General features: G+C 33.7%; 1 protein-coding gene across 3 annotated transcripts in view; it reads right to left on the reverse strand.

The window, feature by feature from the left end:
- The window catches only part of Pde1c (Phosphodiesterase 1c), a 143,751-nt gene extending 129,378 nt beyond the window's left edge, over nt 1-14,373 (reverse strand). For all 3 annotated transcript variants that reach the window (XM_075297932.1, XM_075297930.1, XM_075297931.1), the window contains exon 1: nt 13,716-14,373. In XM_075297932.1, coding sequence (XP_075154047.1) covers nt 13,716-14,133 — 418 coding nt within the window. In that variant the 5' untranslated portion in view covers nt 14,134-14,373. The remainder of the gene's footprint in view (nt 1-13,715) is intronic.
- Nucleotides 14,374-22,199: the final 7,826 nt, after the last annotated feature.

Below are 22,199 nucleotides of genomic sequence, written 5' to 3' on the forward strand. Positions count from 1 at the left end.
CTATGTAAAGACGTTTTCAACAATATTGGCAAATATTTTCTTGCAAACGTCTACTGAGAAATGAATTTTCCACCTCCACTCAGTGTTTTCTTCATCCCATAATCGATGACGTCGATAGTCCTTTGAATATATTTCACCCTGAATTTATAAATCATTTCGATCAAAATGAAAATGCTATCGAATGTTCTTTTAGTGTGCTTATCTGTTGCAGTGGCGTTCATGCATATCAAAGGATTTTTCTCGTTTGCCGCATTTTCTCAAAATCATTTATAATAGCCAATGCGGTGGAAATATGCTTCAAAATGAATTATACTATTTCATGCTCATTGAGCAGAGCTTTGTTTCTGCCGAATGACCATTTGTCAAGATGTGAAATTGATGCTCTTGTTTCCGTTTTACCATTTCTGGGTTTCCTAGATGTCTTGGTCCAAGTAGTGCATCTGGAGCCACATACATAACATTTTCGAATGTTCCATAGTACGAAATTGTCATTTATTGTCCGAAATGATAAATGGCCACTACAGCAATTTGCTTGTACATTTACAGACTCTAGAGAATCCCAAAATGGAAGCCTTTAAAATTTAGAAAAGGAACTAGTTTTCTTTGACAACTCTTAACTTTTAAACAAAATTGTCATATGGATTTAATTTGACACATCTCCCATACATGTGCTCTGATGTTATTTCCAGTAAATGAATTATCTTGCCAATAGTTTAAGTTTGCACAATGTTGTTTAAGGGGAGCTTTAGTTTTTTTTTCTTCTTCCTAAATTGAAGTTGAAAGTGTTTATCAACTTTAACCAATGGAGGGAAAAACTATGGGGGAGTAAATTCTCATTGGTAAACCAGATAACGAATGTGTGCTTGGTGAATGCAATAAACTCAACACCCTAATCTTCTGAGGAAAGGTAAAAAGGTTATATGCAGTTATGTCAATTGAGGTAGCATATTTTTCGAAATCGTGACTGGAAATTGAAATTTTTGAATTTATACTGAGTACAAAGAAAAAATAATTTCTTTCCACTCTAAGGATATTTGACACAAACTAAGTTTTATTTTATTGATAAAACAGACTCTTTAAAGCATAATAAATTGTTGTTTATGGTATCTGTTACCATGTTTGTCCCCAACGAACTTTGTTTAGCCTGAAAAAAACTTTGCTTTTCTAAAATTTCGTTACTCAGAAAAGAAGACTATACTTTCACTGTAGCACATGATTATTTAATTAAAATATGTATTTGAAAGCATCATTGCCATTTTTATTGAATGTGCCAAATTTGTTGCATATAAATTCAAATTGAGATAAAGTTCATTGTATTTACGATATACGTTCAGTTTTACATACACACAAAAAAAATTCACGAAAATTTTTCCAATTAAAATTTTAATTGAGTTTCAAAAAATATTTAATTAAAAATTTAATTGATTCAACAAATTTTTTAATTGAAACAAAAATCAATCACAATAATAATAGTATCAATTAATTTTTTAATTGGATCAATTAACTTTTTGATTGACTGTCAATTAATTTTTTAATTGATACTATCATTTCTGTGATTGAAGACATTTCAATTAAAAAATTAATTGGATCAATTAATTTCGTGATTGAATCAGAAAAAAAAATTTTTGTGTGTATGGGCCCCATAAACTCCGATTGGAACTATTTCGGATGGGCTCTTCAATTGATTTGCCAAAACCATATTTGGATACATACCCAGCAAAAACTCTCATTACCCGGTAATCTTGTAGGTAAGCCTATTTAAAAATTAATAACCACTTATTAATTGGCATCGCTTCGGATTACATTTACATACGCATGTCCTAGGAGGGAAGTACTTCTTCCCAGGCATACTTTCGGCCATAAAATAAGTAGTGCATTTAAAGCATATAATCACCAAATATGTAATGACTTATTCGTACATACACCAAAACTTGCAAAATATCCACTTATTGTCTCAGGCAACCAAATCTCGAAAATATTGATTTCTATCGCCGATTACAATGGATCAAAATATGGCGAGTGGTGCTGTAATAGGAGAACTACTTGAATAGAAACGAATATTGTATAAATAAACAAAAATTCTAATAAATAATCTAAATAAGATTACACTCAAATTAATTTCACACTTAAAATAGAAATAAATGTAGGTTGTTTAAGGTAGTTGGATTCGTGAATTACGATACAATATATCCAATAGCCAATTCACATAAGGTTCGAAATCTACTAAAAGTGGATTTTAAGTCTCTTTTTTATAAGGCAAATGACATTTGAAATTTAGTTTAAACGCATTTTGGAAGTGTAATGTGAATGAGGTATAAGAAAGCATTTATTTAAAGCATAATATGATAATGTCATTAAACACAATTATTATGAAATATTTGTGATAAAAAATTCCTAACGGAAAAATCTTCAGAATTACCGTTACATTACATATTCTTTTTGATTTTTTATGTAAGTGCTCGATTACGTGAATAATTATATTAACTACAACTGCCTAAAAATTTGAGAATAACAATTCGAAAATTACCGAGAAGTATTTATTTTTGTCATTACAAGTTAGTCATTATAACTCGCCGCAATGTAATGCAACGTGTAATGACAGCTTTACTCCTGGTAATGTCAATTGTAATGAGATGTGGTTACCTAGTTTTTGCTGGGTATAATTCGATCTCTCAATTGCGTTCCTTTTCGTTTTCTATATAATCTACATCTCTTCTTAAAAATTAACCCTCCGATAGGTGGTAAGGTCCTTGTGGACTTTTATTCATGCGTAAATCTGTGTTTTTATATGATCTCAAATAAGATGGTTTATCATTTCCTGTACTAGTTAGTATAGGTAGTCACGAACTGTCCTGTTTGAGATCAGAAAAAAATACAAAATTATGAAATAATAAAAGTCAAAAACTTCCGCAGGCACATTACCTTTCATCGGAGGGTTAATATGGGACGATATCATTGCCAGTTTTTTTTTCTTCGGAAGAATTTTTTTATCTTCGTACGATTAAAACTAATTTATTGTTTTAGATTGCTTTACATAAACCAATTCTCAATGAAAGAAATTAATGATATCTAAGACTACAACACAAATTACGATGTGATCCTTTTTCATTTTGACCATTAAAAATTGTGTTGGCATGATTTACAAAATCTCTTATTTGGATGCTAGAGTTTTAGATTCATCTGTTCTCGACTATTGTTCCGCCATACATATTTTGGCACTGTAAATGCTTAAACATTTACCACGTAATAGAACGTGATATTTCCAAGGGGAAGGAACTGTAATGACATCTCGTTTTGCAGCTATTCTACATTCAATGCTCATTCCTCGCTTTTTTATACAAATTATTCCATTGTTTCGACGATTTACTAAAACTTTATTGCTTATCATAAAACTGCTAACCAAAGATGTTATACCATTGTTCTACGATGTGGTCGGTTTTTTTTTTAAGTTTTCCTTTGTACAAAGAAATCTCTCTCATAATTTGAACTTAAATTTGGATTTTCTTGTGCATTTGGAGCAAAAAGTCCTTTCATTCTATTGTTTTCGGTTCTGAGCCAGTAACTATGGCGAAAAAAATCTCGTTAGTTTTATGGGGTTTCTTTTGTATGGATTTCCTTGGAAATCTCGTAAAAATACAGTAGCTAAAATGGAAAATGAGAGTGGTAGAGGGGGAAGTGGTTGAAGCTATCTCAAGGTTCGATTAAAGCAGAATTCGAATTTAAGTTTAGCCATTGAATTTTGGATTGAATTACAAACAGACCACTGGGGCATGCAATTGAGGATGGTGATGGTGGTATTGCTTTTGTTTAGAATTCCATGTACCAGGAATACATTTCACATTCGATTGTTATGTAGAGTCAATATCCTTACTTTATTGAGCTTTGTTTTGATTTCAGTGAATCTTATCATTTAATAATGCATGACCCATTGTCTCATCAAGCAGAAAGCGATAAAACTAAAATTGCTAATATTCCATATGTGAGAGTAAGAAATTGAAAACAAAAAAATATTTTGGAGCGGAATTAGATACAATTTTCTATATCATAATAAGGATTATGAGGATTTTAATAAGGAATCCAAAAACTTCAATTAAAATTTTTATTGGAAAAAACTTTGGAGATATTTTTTCTTGGTAAATCGAAAATATCTCCAAAGTTTTTTCCGATAAAAATTTTAATTGAAATAATTTCAAAATGGAAGCAATTTCGTGATTGAAGGAAAACCAAATATTTTTTCTGTGTATCGACTTTTTCAAAATTTGAAAAAATTTGCTTTTCGATTTTTTGATAATTTGAAAAGTTGACTTTCGGCTCAATGTTGCGATCAGTGGTCGAAATACGACCCGTGTAAGACCACAAGAAACTTTGTAAAGCCTTTTGTAAATTAATATTCAGATTTAACTGGTTTGGATTAGAGGTGTGCACGTGACACGAAATTGTTGTGACTCACGAACATTTTCGTGATTCGTGCGTGAGTCACGCTCATGACAACAGCGTGAGTGTGCATGGCCAAAATGTCGTGCGTGAGTCACGAAAATAATATCTTCATGAGTGTGCGTGAGTAAAGAATTACACTCACGAAAATATTCCTGCTCTCCAACATAAAACGCTTAACAGTTAAATTCAATTACAATTTTAGTGACACCTGGGATGTTAAGAGTTTAATAGCACTCTCGATTTTAATAATGCTCATGTTTTCAGACACTTCGGTAAGGTAAATTAATCATAAAATTATTCGTGAGTCACGGTATTTTTCGTGAGTCACGACGTTTTCGTGCGTGAGTGTGCGTGAGTACAAATTTTCTTTTCGTGAGTGTGCGTGAGCGTGAGTCCTACCAAAAAATATCGTACGTGAGTGTGCGTGAGTATGGTTTTTCAGTCGTGAGTGTGCGTGAGCGTGAGTAAACTATCACTCACGTGCACACCTCTAGTTTTGATACGTTTGAAATTCAGTGCGTATAGGCGATTTGTACCCCTTGCAAATCTATTAAATTCATAAATCAATAATATATCTAGTTATCCTTGAATTTGCTTGATATTTATTTTCAAATTACGATGAACAATTCGAGCACTTTTGTGGAAAATGTTGGTTGATTTTTAAACTGTCATCATTTTATGAACTGAAGCCCTATAACTACTTTTTGGTTTCCTTTCTATTCTCCTCTATTTTTTTATCTGGCAGGTGTGTTACAATTATTGTACCCAATTAAAGGGATAAGAACAAATGTTTACACGATATTTTAACCATTAAGTTTTAAAGCTTTAATAACAGCTTACCCACACAGCTTAGATCTTAGAATCATTGCAATCCATTTTAATTCCTATTATGTGACCACAACTATTCTTATTCAACATTAAGGAGTAAATTTCTACTACTATATTCCATTGTTATAAAATAATTGTTTTTTGAATGGGGTCTTAGTGCGGACACCATGGTTATTAAACAATCCCAGATTCTGGCAGATGCTACCACTGGTACGTGATTCCATTTGAATTGTCCCCAACTTTGTCACTCTTACAAATGAGGAGTTCTACTTTACTTCAGGGTATGAACGAACTCATTAAAGAGGTTATCTTAATTAATTAATGTGATGTTGCTACAATTCCCTTGACTCTTGGCAATTGTTTGACTTTGTTTGTAGTAATAAGAAGTGTCATGTTTTTTTTGGTGCTGTTTAATTCATACGTATGGTCATAATTGGGCTATTATCATAAATTGGTAGCTCTTTAGCTACTTTCATTTCATTAGGTCTTTGGAAAATTTTTATAGGCCCTTAGTAGGCGAGTGGAGGCTTATTTGTAGCATTCATTTGTGGTAAATTTGAACTAAGTTTGTATGGATCGTTCCACTAATATTTCATTTCTGATTATTGTAGTCGTAAGTTAGTGACATTTGCCCTAAAATCACATCTTGTTTGCATTTTTGGGATGTCCGTTCACCGATCTGCCATTGACAAATGGGGTGTTGGATCTTTAACAAATCCACTGGATTCTACCCAAGAAGTACCTGGACTTGTGACTTTTCTGGAGTTAATTAAACCCAACAAAAAATTATAGCCAAATGTAAACAATGTAATGATCTTTTTGAACCCGAAAGTATTGCGAAATTGGATCATAAGCAATGAATTTTACACAGGTTAGGCTTAGGGCGGAAATCATCAATTTAAGCCCTTGATGATGCTTTTACAGTGTTTCGTATTCGATTTGAACGATCTTAGAAAAATTTTAAATATAAAGCTTTATCTTTGTTTTCTAAATTTGAGTTTTATGTAAAAAACGTTTTGAACAATACTAACATCCTAGCAAAAAAGTAGTGAAAATGTTCTTTTTGTATCCGGAAGTGGTGCAAAATTGGAGCAGAAGCGATGAATTTAACACGGGCTTGTCATAGTACGGATGTCCTATTTAAACAGCCGTGTCACTGAATATGCATCTTTTCTTAAGGTGTGATTCGAATACATTGATTTTAAATATGAATTAAAAATTTTTGTGATATTTTGATAGATAAATAATTTAATTTTTTTTATAATTTTTAATGTATTATAACGCTTGTCTGAAACGTTTGACATTAAATAATTTCAAAAATTTTTATCAACAAAATTTAATTAAATTAAATTTTTAACCGATTTGAAACAAAAAAATAATAAAATTTTACTTTAAAAATAAGAAATAAGCGAGTTATAAAAAAAATTGAATTAAAAGAACTTCCAGAGTAGTTAATATAACATCCAAGGGAATGACATTTTTGGAAGTTCTTTTATAGGTGCCTTTAGAAGTACTTTCAAATTTGTTTGCTGGGTATATATTTGTACTGGTAGATTATGCCCTCTCAGTGATGTTGGTGAAATTACTGATTGTTTCAAAGCTTCTCTAAGTGGTTTCACTGCAATGTGAAACGCCGTTCGGAGTCGGCTTTAAAAAGGAGGCCTCTTGTCATTGAGCCAAATATGGAATCGGGCAGTACTCAGTGATAAGAGAGAAATTCACCACAATGGATTGAATAGTCTAAGTGAGCCTGAAATATCGGGAAATGCCACTATACCTAACCTAACATATACCCTACGGGAAATGGATCATCCACGGGACCAGTACAGGACTAGCCCCTGGTGTGTATGGACCAGTCCCAGTTCTGATCAAAACGTATGGAAGGGACCGGTCACTTTAACATGGGTTTGTCATTAATGGGGTAAATTTACACTTTACGATACGTCTTGGACTCATTCCAAAGGACACGTCCTGGGAAAATTTAGTAGGAGCACCCCATAGACAGTTACTCATGAACCAGTCTCGTACAAACAATTGGGAATGTGTTTCCTTTTTGGCACGAATCGCATCAGAAGGGAAAACCATTCGAACTACGTTGAACAATAGCTTATTCTGATAATCGTATTTCACTAAATGTGTATATCCAATAAGATTTTAATTTCAAGCGAGTATGGAAATCAATAAATTATGACTTTTAAAATTTGCGACAAACGGGAGCACCGTTACCAGTCCTGTAATATGTCCGTCAGTGGCAATTTGCACTAATTTACGTAGGGCATTTTGTTGAAAATTACGCGTCTCCAGAGTAATAATCGACATTTTTAATTATTTTTTTTTTTTGAAAATTTCACGAATTTTTCTTTTTTTGGTTTTGACTGTATTTTATACACGGGAAAATCCGGAAAATGTTAATTTGCTAAAAACTTTCAAATGTTTTTTTCTCTGGGAAGTTCTAGTGTATCATATATAAAATCAGCAAATCTATGGCATTTTCTTCTTGACGTTTACACCAAGTTACAACACTATTTACCATAATAATGGCGTTGGATATGAAAATAAAATAATCTGTATATTTCATCGTGGAATGTGCCGTATCTACACGTATATACGAATCCTTGTTTGACTGTTTGTTACTCGGGAAATGGGCATGAAGTACTCTGTACATGCGGTTTTTCCAACTCTCTATATTTTCATACACAAAATGGATTCTTCAGTAACATCATGTTACGTTGTTTGCTTAAACTTAGGAAGGTGAAATTCTTAAGTAGGCAAAAATTCCTGTTTGTTTTGATGTGATGTTAAGGTAAGAAAGCTCAAAAGTTCTAGCAAAATGCTTTTGCCTCACATACGCACACACTCCAACAACGAAAAGGGGTAGCATATACTGATGACGGCAGCTCTATTTGCCCAAGGACTCAAGTGTCAGAGTCAAAGAACGGTAGTCGTTGGCATAATATTTGCTGCTACTGTCAGTTAACCAGTAAAAAAGTTTCCTAAATGTCTTTCGTTTGTTGCCTTATTGGATGAAATGTCCAAACAATAACACCAGGGCCACCAACAAGCCAGCCACCCCACCTATTGTCAACAATCAGACTGAAAACAGGAAACGTCCTTTAATATGGGCTGCGCTCCCTGTACCCCATAATGGTGTCATTTGAGTTGTAACTTCAAGTTTGTAGGAGACAGGCTATGGCTTATTTGTAACAAGGATCCTTTTGGAGAAACAAGTCGCCAACTCTATTATTAATGATGACCATAGGAGAACCTAAAGAGAGCACATGGTGGAAAATGGAAAGGGAGAAAGAGGAAAGCAAACAAACGGACGTGCTAGAATGTTAATTCATGATACCAGAAAGGTCCTTTATTTAATCAGTGAATGTGTACAAGGCCACTGCCGCACTTTCTTCGAGACACAGTGGACATTTATGTTTGGGATTTTCATTTGAAATTCATAACTTGCTCTAGACTGTGCTTTCGGCCATTAAGACAAGTGTTGCCAGATGAATTGTATTTGTTTTAAGCTTTGTGGTAAGCCTTTTATTACAAAAAGTAGTGTACTGACGACAGGTTATTGATATAATTATCATACGTACGACAGAAGGTTACTGTTGAGCCACCTTTGTGGCAAATTTGCCTTATTTTTTTAAGCCTTGATAATTTGTGTAACTTTTTTGTGGTGCTACTAAAAGCCATACATTTTGAATTTTTGTGACATGACATTTTTAATTAATTCTATTTTAGTGCAATAGTACTAATAAAATTGAAGTAAAAGTAACATAAAATCGAACTAATGCATCCAATATTATAATTTTGAGCACTGTAGAAGGTAAATCGGATTATCCCACGAACCGTAAATTTCAAGGATTTATTTTTCATGAAGAGATAAAATGATTGTTGGGTTTATTTAGATCTAATGAAAAAAGCGAGACTTCATAATTCCATAGAAAAAAAAAAAAAAACAAAAATGTATACACGGACGAAAAAACTGTTTTTCATATGTTTGGGTGTAAAAATTATATGTTTGGAACTCAAATTTTTTTAACACAATATTTTTAAGTGCAAGCATAAACTAGCATAACATGTTTGGGACATATATGTTAATATGTTACAACATATTATATTTGGGACATAAAATGCTTATAAATATAAAATGCTTGCATGCAAACATATAGTAATTTAGAAATAGCCTATAAACATATATGTGTTTAGAAAGAGAGACCTACAGAGTATGAGAGTTGGGAGCCACCGTGGAGCAATGGTTAGCATGCCCGCCTTGCATACACAAGGTCGTGGGTTCGATTCCTGCTTCGACCGAACACCAAAAAGTTTTTCAGCGGTGGATTATCCCACCTCAGTAATGCTGGTGACATTTCTGAGGGTTTCAAAGCTTCTCTAAGTGGTTTCACTGCAATGTGGAACGCCGTTCGGACTCGGCTATAAAAAGGAGGTCCCTTGTCATTGAGCTTAACATGGAATCGACCAGCACTCAGTGATAAGAGAGAAGTTCACCAATGTGGTATCACAATGGACTGAATAGTCTAAGTGAGCCTGATACATCGGGCTGCCACCTAACCTAACCTAACCTAGAGAGTATGATGCAAGTAAAAGAATGGAAGTAACCAATTGGCGCCTTAAAAATATATATACATAAAGAAAATTTCATTGAAATTTTTTTCTACCAGTGTATGCCTAATATAATATGTAATAATATAATATGTTTGAACAATACAAACAACATTTTGTTTGGACCAATCCAGAAAATATATATGCTTGAAGCAAAATGTGTTTGGGGCATATGTTACAGAAGCGATTTTTTTGAGGGTGTATAATTCGTTTTTTTTTAATAAAAAATATGCAACTTTTTTTCATGCGACAATTAGTTTTGGGATTGATGTATTGCACAAATTATTTTTATCTGTGGCAAGTGCATTGGCAAAGGCCTTCAAATGGGGTGATGTGCTAATTGATTAGGTTTGCCTTAAGGTTCCATAGTGTCCGCTAAACTTCAGCACTTTCATACATTTTTCCAATAATATTTCACTTTCATTCTATCTGCACAGAAAAATTTCCTAAATATTTTTCGAGGAAAAAGTTTCATTTTGAAAGACGATTGATTAAAAAATTAATTAATTCTAAAAGTATATAAAGGTTTGTCACAAATACATACATTTAAATATCACTCGATCTGGACAGAATTTGATAGACTTCTACAAAATGTATAGACTCAAAATTTAAGTCGGCTAATGCACTAGGGTGGAACACAATGTTAGTAAAAAAAATTGGAAACATTTAAATCTGAAGCAATTTTAAGGAAACTTCGCAAAAGTTTATTTATGATTTATCGCTCGATATATATGTATTACAAATTTAGGAAAATTAGAGTCATTTTTACAACTTTTCGACTAAGCAGTGGCGATTTTACAAGGAAAATGTTGGTATTTGACCATTTTTGTCGAAATCAGAAAACATATATATGGGAGCTATATGTAAATCTGAAACGATTTCAAATCAAATTTGGCACGCATAGCTACAATGCTAATTCTACTCCCTGTGCAAAATTTCAACTAAAACGGAGCAAAAAAATGGCCTCTGTGGTCATATGAGTGCAAATCGGGCGAAAGCTATATTGGAGCTATATCTAAATCTGAACCGATTTCAACCAAATTTGGCACGCATAGCTACAATGCTAATTCTACTCCCTGTGCAAAATTTCAACCAAATTGGGGTAAAACTCTGGCTTCTGGGACCGTATTAGTCCATATCGGGCGAAAGATATATATGGGAGCTATATCTAAATCTGAACCGATTTCAATAAAATTTGGCACACTTGACTATAGTACTAATTGTTCTTCTTGTGCAAAATTTTAAGCAAATTAGGGTAAAACTCTGACTTCTGGGGCCATATAAGTCCATATCGGGCGAAATATATATATGGGAGCTATATCTAAATCTGTACCGATTTCTTCCAAAATCAATAGGGCTCTATTCTGAGCCAAAACACATACTTGTGCCAAATTTGAAGTCGATTGGACTAAAACTGCGACAGACGGACATGGCTATATCGACTCAGGAGCCCACCCTGAGCATTTTTGCCAAAGACACCATGTGTCTATCTCGTCTCCTTCTGGGTGTTGCAAACATATGCACTAACTTATAATACCCTGTCCACAGTGTGGCGCAGGGTATAAATATTATTACATTTGTTTATCATACTCTGGCAACCCTATTTTCGGCATAGACCAACTTTTTAATAATACCAAAAAAGGACAAAACAGTTAGATAAATTAAAAAAAGAGTAAATCTTACTTTTATGACAATGTGAAAAATGGCATCTTCTCCAGAACAATCTGTTTCAGTTTCTTGGTGTTGTTTAGTTAAATTTAGGCACTTACCTGCAAAAAAGAAGAGAATTTAAGAAATTATTAGTTTAGCTATAATCGTTGAGGTGGATATTTTTTGTTTGTTTTTCCAATTAAATCGCTTTGGCCCACAAATTAACTAAAAGAGTCCCCCATAAAGGTGCCTTGGTATTGTTCTTCGTATGGTGGTACTTAATGTTCTTATTGTGATATGCAAAATTAATTGGTCTTGGCTCATCATTATACGAGCCACCATTGTACACCTCATATTCAATTACCTTTGTATCCTGTGAGGCATTTCTTTGGCTGTCGGCATTACTGTATTATCCTAATGCTCCAATTTGACGAGCTCATTATACCCTATCGTTATGGAGATTCACAAGTTCATAATCATCAAGGTATTTAAGGATTTCTTTATGTTATTCGGCGGTATGTGGTCGTGTTAATATTCCCATCAAATCGCAATAACAACCAACCAAAACAACAAAAGCAATTATCATTCCTAATTATGCTTGACAATGTAGGTCGAATGCTTTTGAATGAAAACTTTTTGGGAAAACTCGGAAAGTGGTTTTTAGGATTCTGTTATTTGAGTTTTCTTAGGTGTTGTATTGTTGGTTGAAGGAACCAATCCTATTTGGGATATAATGACAGAAAGTTCCTACGATCTTTATGGATGAAATCACAATGCCAGTAGTTGGATAATAAAAACTTCCAACCAACGAGGCATTTAAAATAGGGTCGATATATCGGAAGAAACGGGGAGATGTTAAACGTCTATAATGCGGTTAAAATATAACAATGGAAAGATTTGTGCATTAGCAGAGCTATTTTGAATGGTTGTCAGGATGAATCTTGAAAGTTGATTTGTTGAAGGCCCTGCAGAAGAAGAAGGAAACCAGTTAACTGGCTCAGATGGACCGGTGGACCGCTTTCGATGGAACCGATGCTTTCAAGATGGCAACCACCGGCTTTCAAGTTTTATATTTTCATTGTAAAATTGCCAATCTAATGCCAAATTTGGATAAATATGTCTGGATATTTTAATAAAATGAAAAGAAAATACTTTCAAATAGGTACAATGAACATTCAAACTTTTCATAAATTATCGAATTAGTTTTGTCGTACACGCAGAGAAGGAATATGATCACCTCAACAATGTTTCAAAAGCAAAATGTTATTTTTGGATGGTGACCATGTAACATGTTTATGGCAAAAATGTTGTTTTCTCGCCAAAAATAATATGCTTGCCGAAATCATACACATAATGCCCGAGAAAATAACATGGTTGCGACAAACATGTTAAATGGTCACCATTCAAAAATGACATTTTGCTCTTGAAACATGGTTGGGTGATCATATTCCTTCTCTGGGTGTAGATTTTTATTGATAATAAAATTGAGGGTTCCTTTCAGAATTACGTGTTTTTATGAAAACCGGTTATTGGTTTCAAAAGACACCGTCTACCGGTTTAGGAAAAACGTGCGGTTTTTTACAACCAAGAAAAATCGACTTTCACTCTATTCGCATTATATTTTATTTGTACAAAGTGTCTGTATCTGAAGTGGATCTTATAATGTGTCCAAACCCTATGAATTGTTTCCGATATTATAAAAATCGATACATACGTCATCGATCGCGTAAATTAACTGCTGTGTCGATTATGTCGTTGAACATAAATTATGGTGTGGTGTGTATTTGTTTCGAAAAGTTGAATAGCGATATTATTTCTCGAATAATACGAATGAAATTGAAAACGAAGAAAGATGTCTCAAAGATTATAGTCATAAGTTGGAGAACAAGAACAGAAGACCAAAAACTACGTTCAGCTAGAATCTCTGAAAGTATGGAAAAATAAAAAAGAAACATATCTTAACTATTCATAATTTTGAATCATTGTCTAGGATTGAAACCTTGATGGCTTGTGTGACAACATCTGTGAATTATCACATGTAATTCCACTTAAATTTTTCATATTTATCAATATTCTCTTATAGTGCTGTAAATTTTACGATTACCTTTAACAAAGAGTTCCATGAAGTTAATGTTGGATTACAATGCAAAAAGTCAGATATAGTTTGTCATACTTACCAATTACATAGGAATAACCATCTAATGTTAAAACACATTTTCTTGTTGTTGTACCACCACTACATGGCAAACGCACCGAACGACCAATTATTGATTTGCCCAAGGAACTGTGACTATTCGGACTAGAATCGTCATAGTTTAGACTTTCTCGACGTTGTGAATTATCTGTGGCATTGACGAATTCATTCATTTCTGCAGCACCCAGCTCACCGGTACTCATGACACCATCAGAGGAATGATCGCGGGGTGAACGTGATTCGGAAACTATAGCGGTACGCGATCGCGAACGATTTCGATTGAGGAGAGATTCCGAACAAAGAATAGATGGATCCGAACCACAATCTGTATCATTGAGTGTTTTTGTGGCTTGAATACCGTCAAGCGTTTGAGGTTTTTCACGTCTTGTTAGAGAATCCATTTTGGCGATTATATATTTTGAATATGATTTTTTTTGAGAGAGAGAGAGGGAGAGAGCAAGTCAAATAAAACCGATGTCGGATATTTGACTTTAGTAGGATTATTTTGAGACCATTTTGGATGAGTTTTAAAGATTTCGTTAACGCACGAAGAGTTTATTTTTTACAAAAGCTGCCGATTACACCTGATGAAGTTTCTTGTTAGCAGGAAAATTCCTTTAGAATTTTGTTTTTATTTTTTTGTTTTTACTATTCACAATAAAATATAAAATTTGTTTTAAAATAAATAAACGATATACGAAATAAGGACATTAATAAATCAAAACATGCAAACCAGTATTAAGAAAAAAATTAAGTAGATACATTGTATGGATTTTTCTTACATTCATACAATATAGGGAAGTATTACAAAAGCAAAACAGATTGTTTGAATTATTTACTAAAAAAAGTTTAAACCAACGTGATAGAGTTGGATGAGATACAAAAAAAAAAAAATAAATAAATAAATAAATAAAATTATTAAAAAATCAGAACCCACAAAATTAAAAGCCAGTCTAGGTAGAAATTTCCCAAAACAAATTATTTGAAAATATTTCGGAAACCAGAAGAGTTACTGTCCGCTCCAGAATATTTACCAAATTAAATGAAATTAAAAAATGCACAAATACAGATTGTAAGCCTTATTAATTTTCTCAGGATGAAGTCCTTAAAGGAGCTATCGCCATCAGAGATGGTCTGTATTAAACTTTTTTAGGTTTGCGACTGTCGCAAAGTTGTAAACGTCGTAATTCACAATTCTTAGGAATGTTCACAATTTTTCACGGTTTTAGCCCCCACATTTTCCCTATTGCCTTTTGCACGAGTACAGGGTAACCGTGGATTTTCTCGTCCTTTCTTAGCTTTAAGTTCAGTCTACTGTCCAATATAACTCCAAGTTATTTTGCTCACTCACCAACGGGAATTTCGATACCACCTACAGTAGGCTTACGACTTTTGCGACATACGTATTATACCGTCGCAAATGTATGTCGCAAAAGTCGCAGTTTGTGTATTTCATCCCATCGTGAATCCTATATATTTTCTGTTAAAATTATTTGCCTTCGCGCGAATAAAACTCAATGAGGATAAACTCGACCATGGCTATTTCTCTCTAAAAAAAAAAAACAATATTAACAATCATACGGAATTTTATGGGTTGTCGTTTTATCCAATTTTCTTTAAATGTTCTGAATAATCTGTAAGATTGTCGCAAGGACGGGATATACGAGGGCAGTTCGGAAACTTCTTAGCCTAGCACAAAAAGCGCGGTATAAACAGAAAAGCGCGGAAGTTTTGGAAATGTCCATCTCTGTTATGAACACATGTTAAATTTTGTTTCGATCTGACAACTCCTTCATATAGAAACAGGTGTTCAAAAAAGACGCATCCGCAATTTTTTACAATGGAAAAATTAGAAATGCGTGCTGTCATTAAATATTTACATAAAAAAGGTTTATCGGGACAAGAAGTTCATAATGATATGGTGAATATTTTAGGTGAAAGTGCTCCTTCATATGCAACAGTAAAAAATTGGGTTGCTGAATTTAAACGTGGTCGCATTGAAGATGAACCACGTAGTGGACGTCCAAAAACACCAACAACAACAGAAATTGTGGCCAAAGTGCATGATATGGTATTAAATGATCGACGAATAAAAGTGCGTGAAATTGCTAATATCAGTGGCATCTCAAATGATCGAGTCCATTTAATTTTGCATGAAGAACTACAGATGAAAAAACTTTCTGCAAGATGGGTGCCGCATTTGTTAACAGTCGATCAAAAACGCATAGGTTAGGTTAGGTGGCAGCCCGATGTATCAGGCTCACTTAGACTATTCAGTCCATTGTGATACCATATTAGCGAAATTCTCTCTAATCACTGAGTGCTGCCCGATTCCATGTTAAGCTCAATGACAAGGGACCGAGTCCGAACGGCGTTCCACATTGCAGTGAAACCACAAAGACAAAAGAACAATCCAAACAATGGACTGAAGCTGGAGGAAGTGCCCCAAAGGAGGCAAACACAATTCAATCGGCTGGTAAGGTTATGGCAACGGTTTTTTGGGACTTCAACTGTATTTTATTGATAGACTATCTGCAAAAGGGTAAAACAATAAATTCAGAGTACTATTGCAACCTTTTGGATCAATTAAATTTACAAATTCGAGAAAAACGTCCTGGCTTACAACAGAAAAAATAATTTTTCAATAAGACAACGCACCAGCGCACAAGAGTGTTTTAACAATGGCTAAAATCAACGAATTAAAGTACGAGTTGCTTGACCACCCACCTTATTCTCCTGATTTAGCTCCCAGTGTCTCTTATTTGTTCCCAAATCCAAAGAAATTCCTTGCTGGCAAGCGTTTTACCTCAATGCAATTACAGTTGTAAACCACTATTTTGAAGACCTTGAGGAAAACTATTTTAATCAAGGGATAGAATTGCTAAAAAAGCATTGGACTAAGTGTATTGAAGTTGCAGGAGATTATATTGAAAAATAAAAATATTTTTTAAAAACTAACATTGATAGACTAAGAAGTTTCCGAATCCCTGCAAAAGCTTAGATTGTGAATTTATTATTTTTTTATTAGGCGTTGAAGCACATCTTTTGTTTTTATTTCAAACAAAAATTAGCACTCAGTAGCACTTTACTATGATGCAACTTTTTCCCTGTCATTGCATATATATATTCTAATTAATTATAAAACAAAAAATGAATCTGCGCATTAAGATCTTCTTTGTTTGTACTTTTAATTGATAAAAAAAATCCATAATCCAAAAGTTTTTTATGTTCGTTTTAATTACCACCCATTGTGAAACTTAACAGCAGAGTAATAATTCTAAAATTTATGAATGTTCAATATTGGAAGATTTTTTATGACACAAATCTAAGCTGAGCAATTTACGCATTTGCCGTTTACGATTACTACTTAGGGAGGAATTATTGATTTAAAAATGTTTTAATTTTTTATCACCTTAAAATTTAATCACTCAAAGTGCTGCAATGTTTTTTGTTATAGGATATTTCCAAGTTTTACTTTTTTCCTGTTTGTGTTGTTTAGTGGTTGAACAGCACCAAGGATGTTACTTGAAATTCGCACTCGGTTTGGAGGAAAATGGCGGATGTTTAAAAATCACACAATCTTACTGACATCGAAGCACCACAAAAACCTCCTTATTGTTTAAAGCTTTATGTCAATTTTATACTACGACTGGTAAGCATGACTCACATCATTCTTTTGTTCTTTTTTATATATTGTTATTTCTTATATACAATGTTATATTTAATAATATACCTATATATAAAATATTAAAAAAAAACACAATACATATTTAAAAAAAAAAACCTATGACGGCATCACTGACCATGTAAGTGATTATCAGGTGAATCATATTACCTGTATTGAAATTTTATATCTATCGATGTGCAATTTTTAATTCAGAGCCGATTTCCATCAAATTTAGACATTTTTAACTATACTGAAAATATTTTTCGACAAGATATGAATAATTTTTTCTTATTTGTAATGAAAATTACGTCGTTTGAAGGAAACAATTGGAGTTCGAAATTGCAAAAATGTCTTTAGCCCCATTAGAAGTTCAAGATGGGCGCATTTCAATTGAACTATTGTGAAATACGAATTCAGTACATCTTTATGCTTTGCTTTTGGATACTTTTTACTCTTTTCTAGGTGTCGATCAGACTGAAATTTCGGTAGTATCACTTTGCAAGAATGTACTTCATGGTAGGTTGGGTATAGCCGATATGTCAGGCTCACTTCGACTATTCAGTCCATTGTGATAACACAGTGGTAAGTTTCTCTCTTATCATTGAGTGCTGCACGATTCAATGTTTAGCTTAATGACAAGGGGCCTACTTTTTATAGCCGAGTCTGAACGGCGTTACACATTGCGGTGATACCACTTAGAGAAGCTTTCAAACAATCAGAAAGGTCACCAGCATTACAGAGAAGGGATAATCTACCGTTGAAAAAACTTTTTGGTGTTCGCTCAAAACTGGGGTTCAACCCACGACCCTATGTTTGCAAGGCAGGCATGCTAACCATTGCACCAGGGTGGCTCATAGTTGGAAATTGTTCTTCTACAAAGTACTTATCGGATCACCCACATCGAGACAACATTTGTAAGTGCACACAGAAATTCATCGGAACATCTCTTTTATCAATGAGTGCCGTAAAATTTTGTTTTTATCATTTCACCAGAGATTTCCTTCAGCCCTCGAATAGGGTACAACACAGTTTGTGACATTGTAAAGAAGTTCAGCAAAGTCGAAATACTTATAAAAATGCTAGAGAACTGAAGAACTTTAGCACCGTTGAACTCCTCCTTTGTTATTCGAAAAAGTTTAAGATGGAAGATATGATCTTTTGCCTGGGAATCGGTAAAGATATTCGTTCCAAGGTGAGCTAAACCCAGTAAGAAAACTCTTTTAGTAAAAGCTTTCTTAAATCCCTTCATTTATTTTGCCTTCGAAGACATAATCCAAAATATTTTATAGCTGTTTGCAATTTAAAATATGCTGTGATATTGCTGCTTGCTATAGCTCCATGAAAAACGTGCTTGTTTAACTAAAACTAAGATTGTCAGGCATTTTTTGTAAGTGAAATGTAAACTAAATGCTCCAATTTTTCTGTTAGCTTTTCCTCGGTTTCTGTTTTTTTGTTCAGCAATAATCTCATGAGAGGTTGGGAAATTCGTTATTATTCATAACCACCACGCTTGCATATGTCTCTGTCGCAAGTGTGATCATCGTATACATGTGCCACAAACACTTTTCCACACACACACACACACCTACACTCTCGCAAAGGATGTGGTAATCGTAACAGTACACAATTTGCATATCAAGAGCCACCACAGGCACTTTGAGAAATTGAGAATAGTTTGAGATACGGTGGTATGGTTATTCATAAATTAAAATAAAATGAGAACATATATGATAAATTGTGGGTAGTAAAATTGGAAATCTAGAAAATATTTTAAACTAAATATATTTGAAATATTATCTTAAGGGAAAAATAGTATTTGTTTTTTTTTTTTTAATTAAGTTATTCTAAAAGTGTAATAAAAATGATTTAATCACAAACAGAAAAAGCTAAGATATTTATAATGGAATATATTAAAAAATATATATTTTGATGTTGCTAATTAAAACAAATTATATTTATATCAAACACTGGTAATATGATTTTTAGTTAAATTGAATTAACTCTCATTTTCCCTAATAAGATTTCTATACACTGTGAAAAATAATTTCATCTCTTTTGGGATGAACTATGAAGAAGCGTTTGTCTTTAACCAATTAATAGAAAAAACCAATTAATAGAAAAACGCAATCGTGAACGGACGGTGACAAAATGAAACGGAAACGTTCACAAAAAATCAAAACGGAATGTTCACGGGCGTTCACGATTCCATGAACGGCATTCTTTTTTCTTTGGCCATGAAAAGTCTTAAAATAATAATAACAACGCCGGTGGTGCAATGTGCTAAGGCGACTGTTAAATGGCATGGTGCAGACAACACAGGTTCGAGTCACGGTAGCGGAAATCTTTTTTTATTTTGATTATAAATTCGTAACCATTTTCAGATCATGAAGTCTGGTTGTTGTTTTGACAACTCAAGGTGTCATTTTTACGTTGTCAGTTCTCATTTTGACAACACATGTGTGTTGATTCACTTTCATGAACGGATCGTTATGAAATGACCACGCCGTTCATGTTTTTTTCTATGGGTGTAATTATATTTAAGAAAATACTGAAAATTGATTTTCGTATGTCTAAAATTTTTGCTTGGTCAAGACATTTTAAGCACACCACTGTGCAAAGACTATTTTATGCCATACAAAATAAGCTTGGTGGTGCATTGTATGAAATCACATAGTATACGCTTTCAGACATTTTTATATAGCACTGGCAACATTCGTGCATGACTCAAACACACACACACACAAACACTAGCAAACACATTGTCCTCATTGTGTATTGTTAGGTCGTAAAGGACTCAAGCGTTCATTTCTTTTGCAATCTATCTCCTCGAACCCAAACTAAAAAATATTTGTTTTTTACAATTATCAAACGATGGCTCTATGTTAACTCAGGTAAAATGGTAATTTCGTAAATACTTGGATATTGGCCAATAGTTGGTTTATCTGGAAGGCGACATCAATGACGTTAGTGAAAATCAATAAAAGCTTGGATGGATATATATTCGATTTTTTCCCAAACACATTATCCAACCCCTCTTCACGATCTGTGTTAGGTCAAAGAAGGTGAAAAAGTGTTTACGATGCTGCTGATACTGTTATAGAATATTCCCCAATGTGTAGTTGCACTCCTTCATATTCCAATTGGGTAGTACGTGAGACGTACAACTGAATTGTTAGCTATAAAATGTGCCTGGTAGATGATGACATTGTCCTTTAGCTATGAACTGAAAAATCGAAAGTTTGCATAAAAATATGTTTCACTTCAAGAACACTGAAATGGCAGAAGATGGTAGAAGATGGTAGAAGAGAAACTACAGAGTCTTGAGATTCTTAGTTTGTTTTGACATTGCCTGCAGTTCTCAGTTCGATTTCTCCCTTGGTATTTAAACGAAGAATAAATTGAAACATAAAGTTTCCTTCGTATTTTTCGTACTCATGTACACTTCAGTGAAGCAGTAAAACGTGTGCCCGAATTTTGAATCAACTACAGCTTGCCCCAAATTGGCTCTGGTAGAGGTATGGCTGTCTTACTTTATGAAGTGTATACATTTTGTGTGTGTGCTTTTTATTTTAAATCTGACATTCGAATGCAAAGTCCTCTTTACACACAGTGGCATTTTATGAAGATGCAATTAAAGTTGGGCTGGTTTGATTTCGAAACATTCCAAGGTCAATTAATGTTGCTGGTTCTCTATGGATTTTGAGTAACATGCAGATGTGAGGAAGCCAACTCGTTTCAATTATTTCCACCGACTTGACTTTATGCACATGTCTGTTAAAAGATTGCCATGTCCAACAATAAGTCATGCCAAACTATAAGATAAGTTATCTTCGTCGAGAGTTCATTTGGATAATCAATGATTTACAAAATATATTGAAATAAAGATATCTTGTCATAGTACGTAAGAGACATTTAATGTTTTCTCTTATTGCATTAAATTTGACTACATGACACGTTTTGAATAGGACATTCAATTGGTTTATTGGAAAATGATGTAAATTATAAAATTGCTTTAGCAGAGTTGCCTATCATATTTGTAGACACTTTTCTATAAGTGGTTCGGAGAACTATGTGGTCGCCGTGCGGACTCGGATATAAAATTAGTGTTTAAATACAGACTATATTTGTATGCCCTGCTCCACACTGTGGAACAAGGTATTATAAGTTAGTGCATATGTTTGCAACACCCAGAAGGAGACGAGATAGACACATGGTGTCTTTGACAAAAATGCTCAGGGTGGGTTCCTGAGTCGATATAGCGATGTCCGTCTGTCCGTCTGTCCGTGAACATATTTTTGTAATCAAAGTCTAGGTCGCAGTTTTAGTCCAATCGACTTCAAATTTGGCACAAGTATGTGTTTTGGCTCAGAATAGATCCCTATTGATTTTGGAAGAAATCGGCTCAGATTTAGATATAGCTCCCGTATATATCTTTCGCCCGATATGCACTAATATGGACCCAGCAGCCAGAGTTTTATACCGATTTGCTTGAAATTTTGTATTAGCATAACACTTAGTCATATAGTCAAGTGTTCAAAATTTGATTGAAATCGGTTCAGATTTAGATATAGCTCCCATATATATCTTTCGCCCGATATGGTCCTAAAAGCTAGAGTTTTGACCCAATTTGGTTGAAATTTTGCACAGGGAGTAGATTTAGCATTCTAGCTATGCGTGCCAAATTTGATTGAAATCGGTTCAGATTTATATATAGCTCCTATATATAGCTTTCGCCCGATTTACACTCATATGACCACAGAGGCCAATTTTTTGCTCCGATTTAGTTGAAATTTTGCACAT

This window comes from Haematobia irritans, chromosome 2 (genome assembly GCF_050003625.1).
Source record: "Haematobia irritans isolate KBUSLIRL chromosome 2, ASM5000362v1, whole genome shotgun sequence".
Taxonomy (NCBI): Eukaryota; Metazoa; Arthropoda; class Insecta; order Diptera; family Muscidae; genus Haematobia; species Haematobia irritans.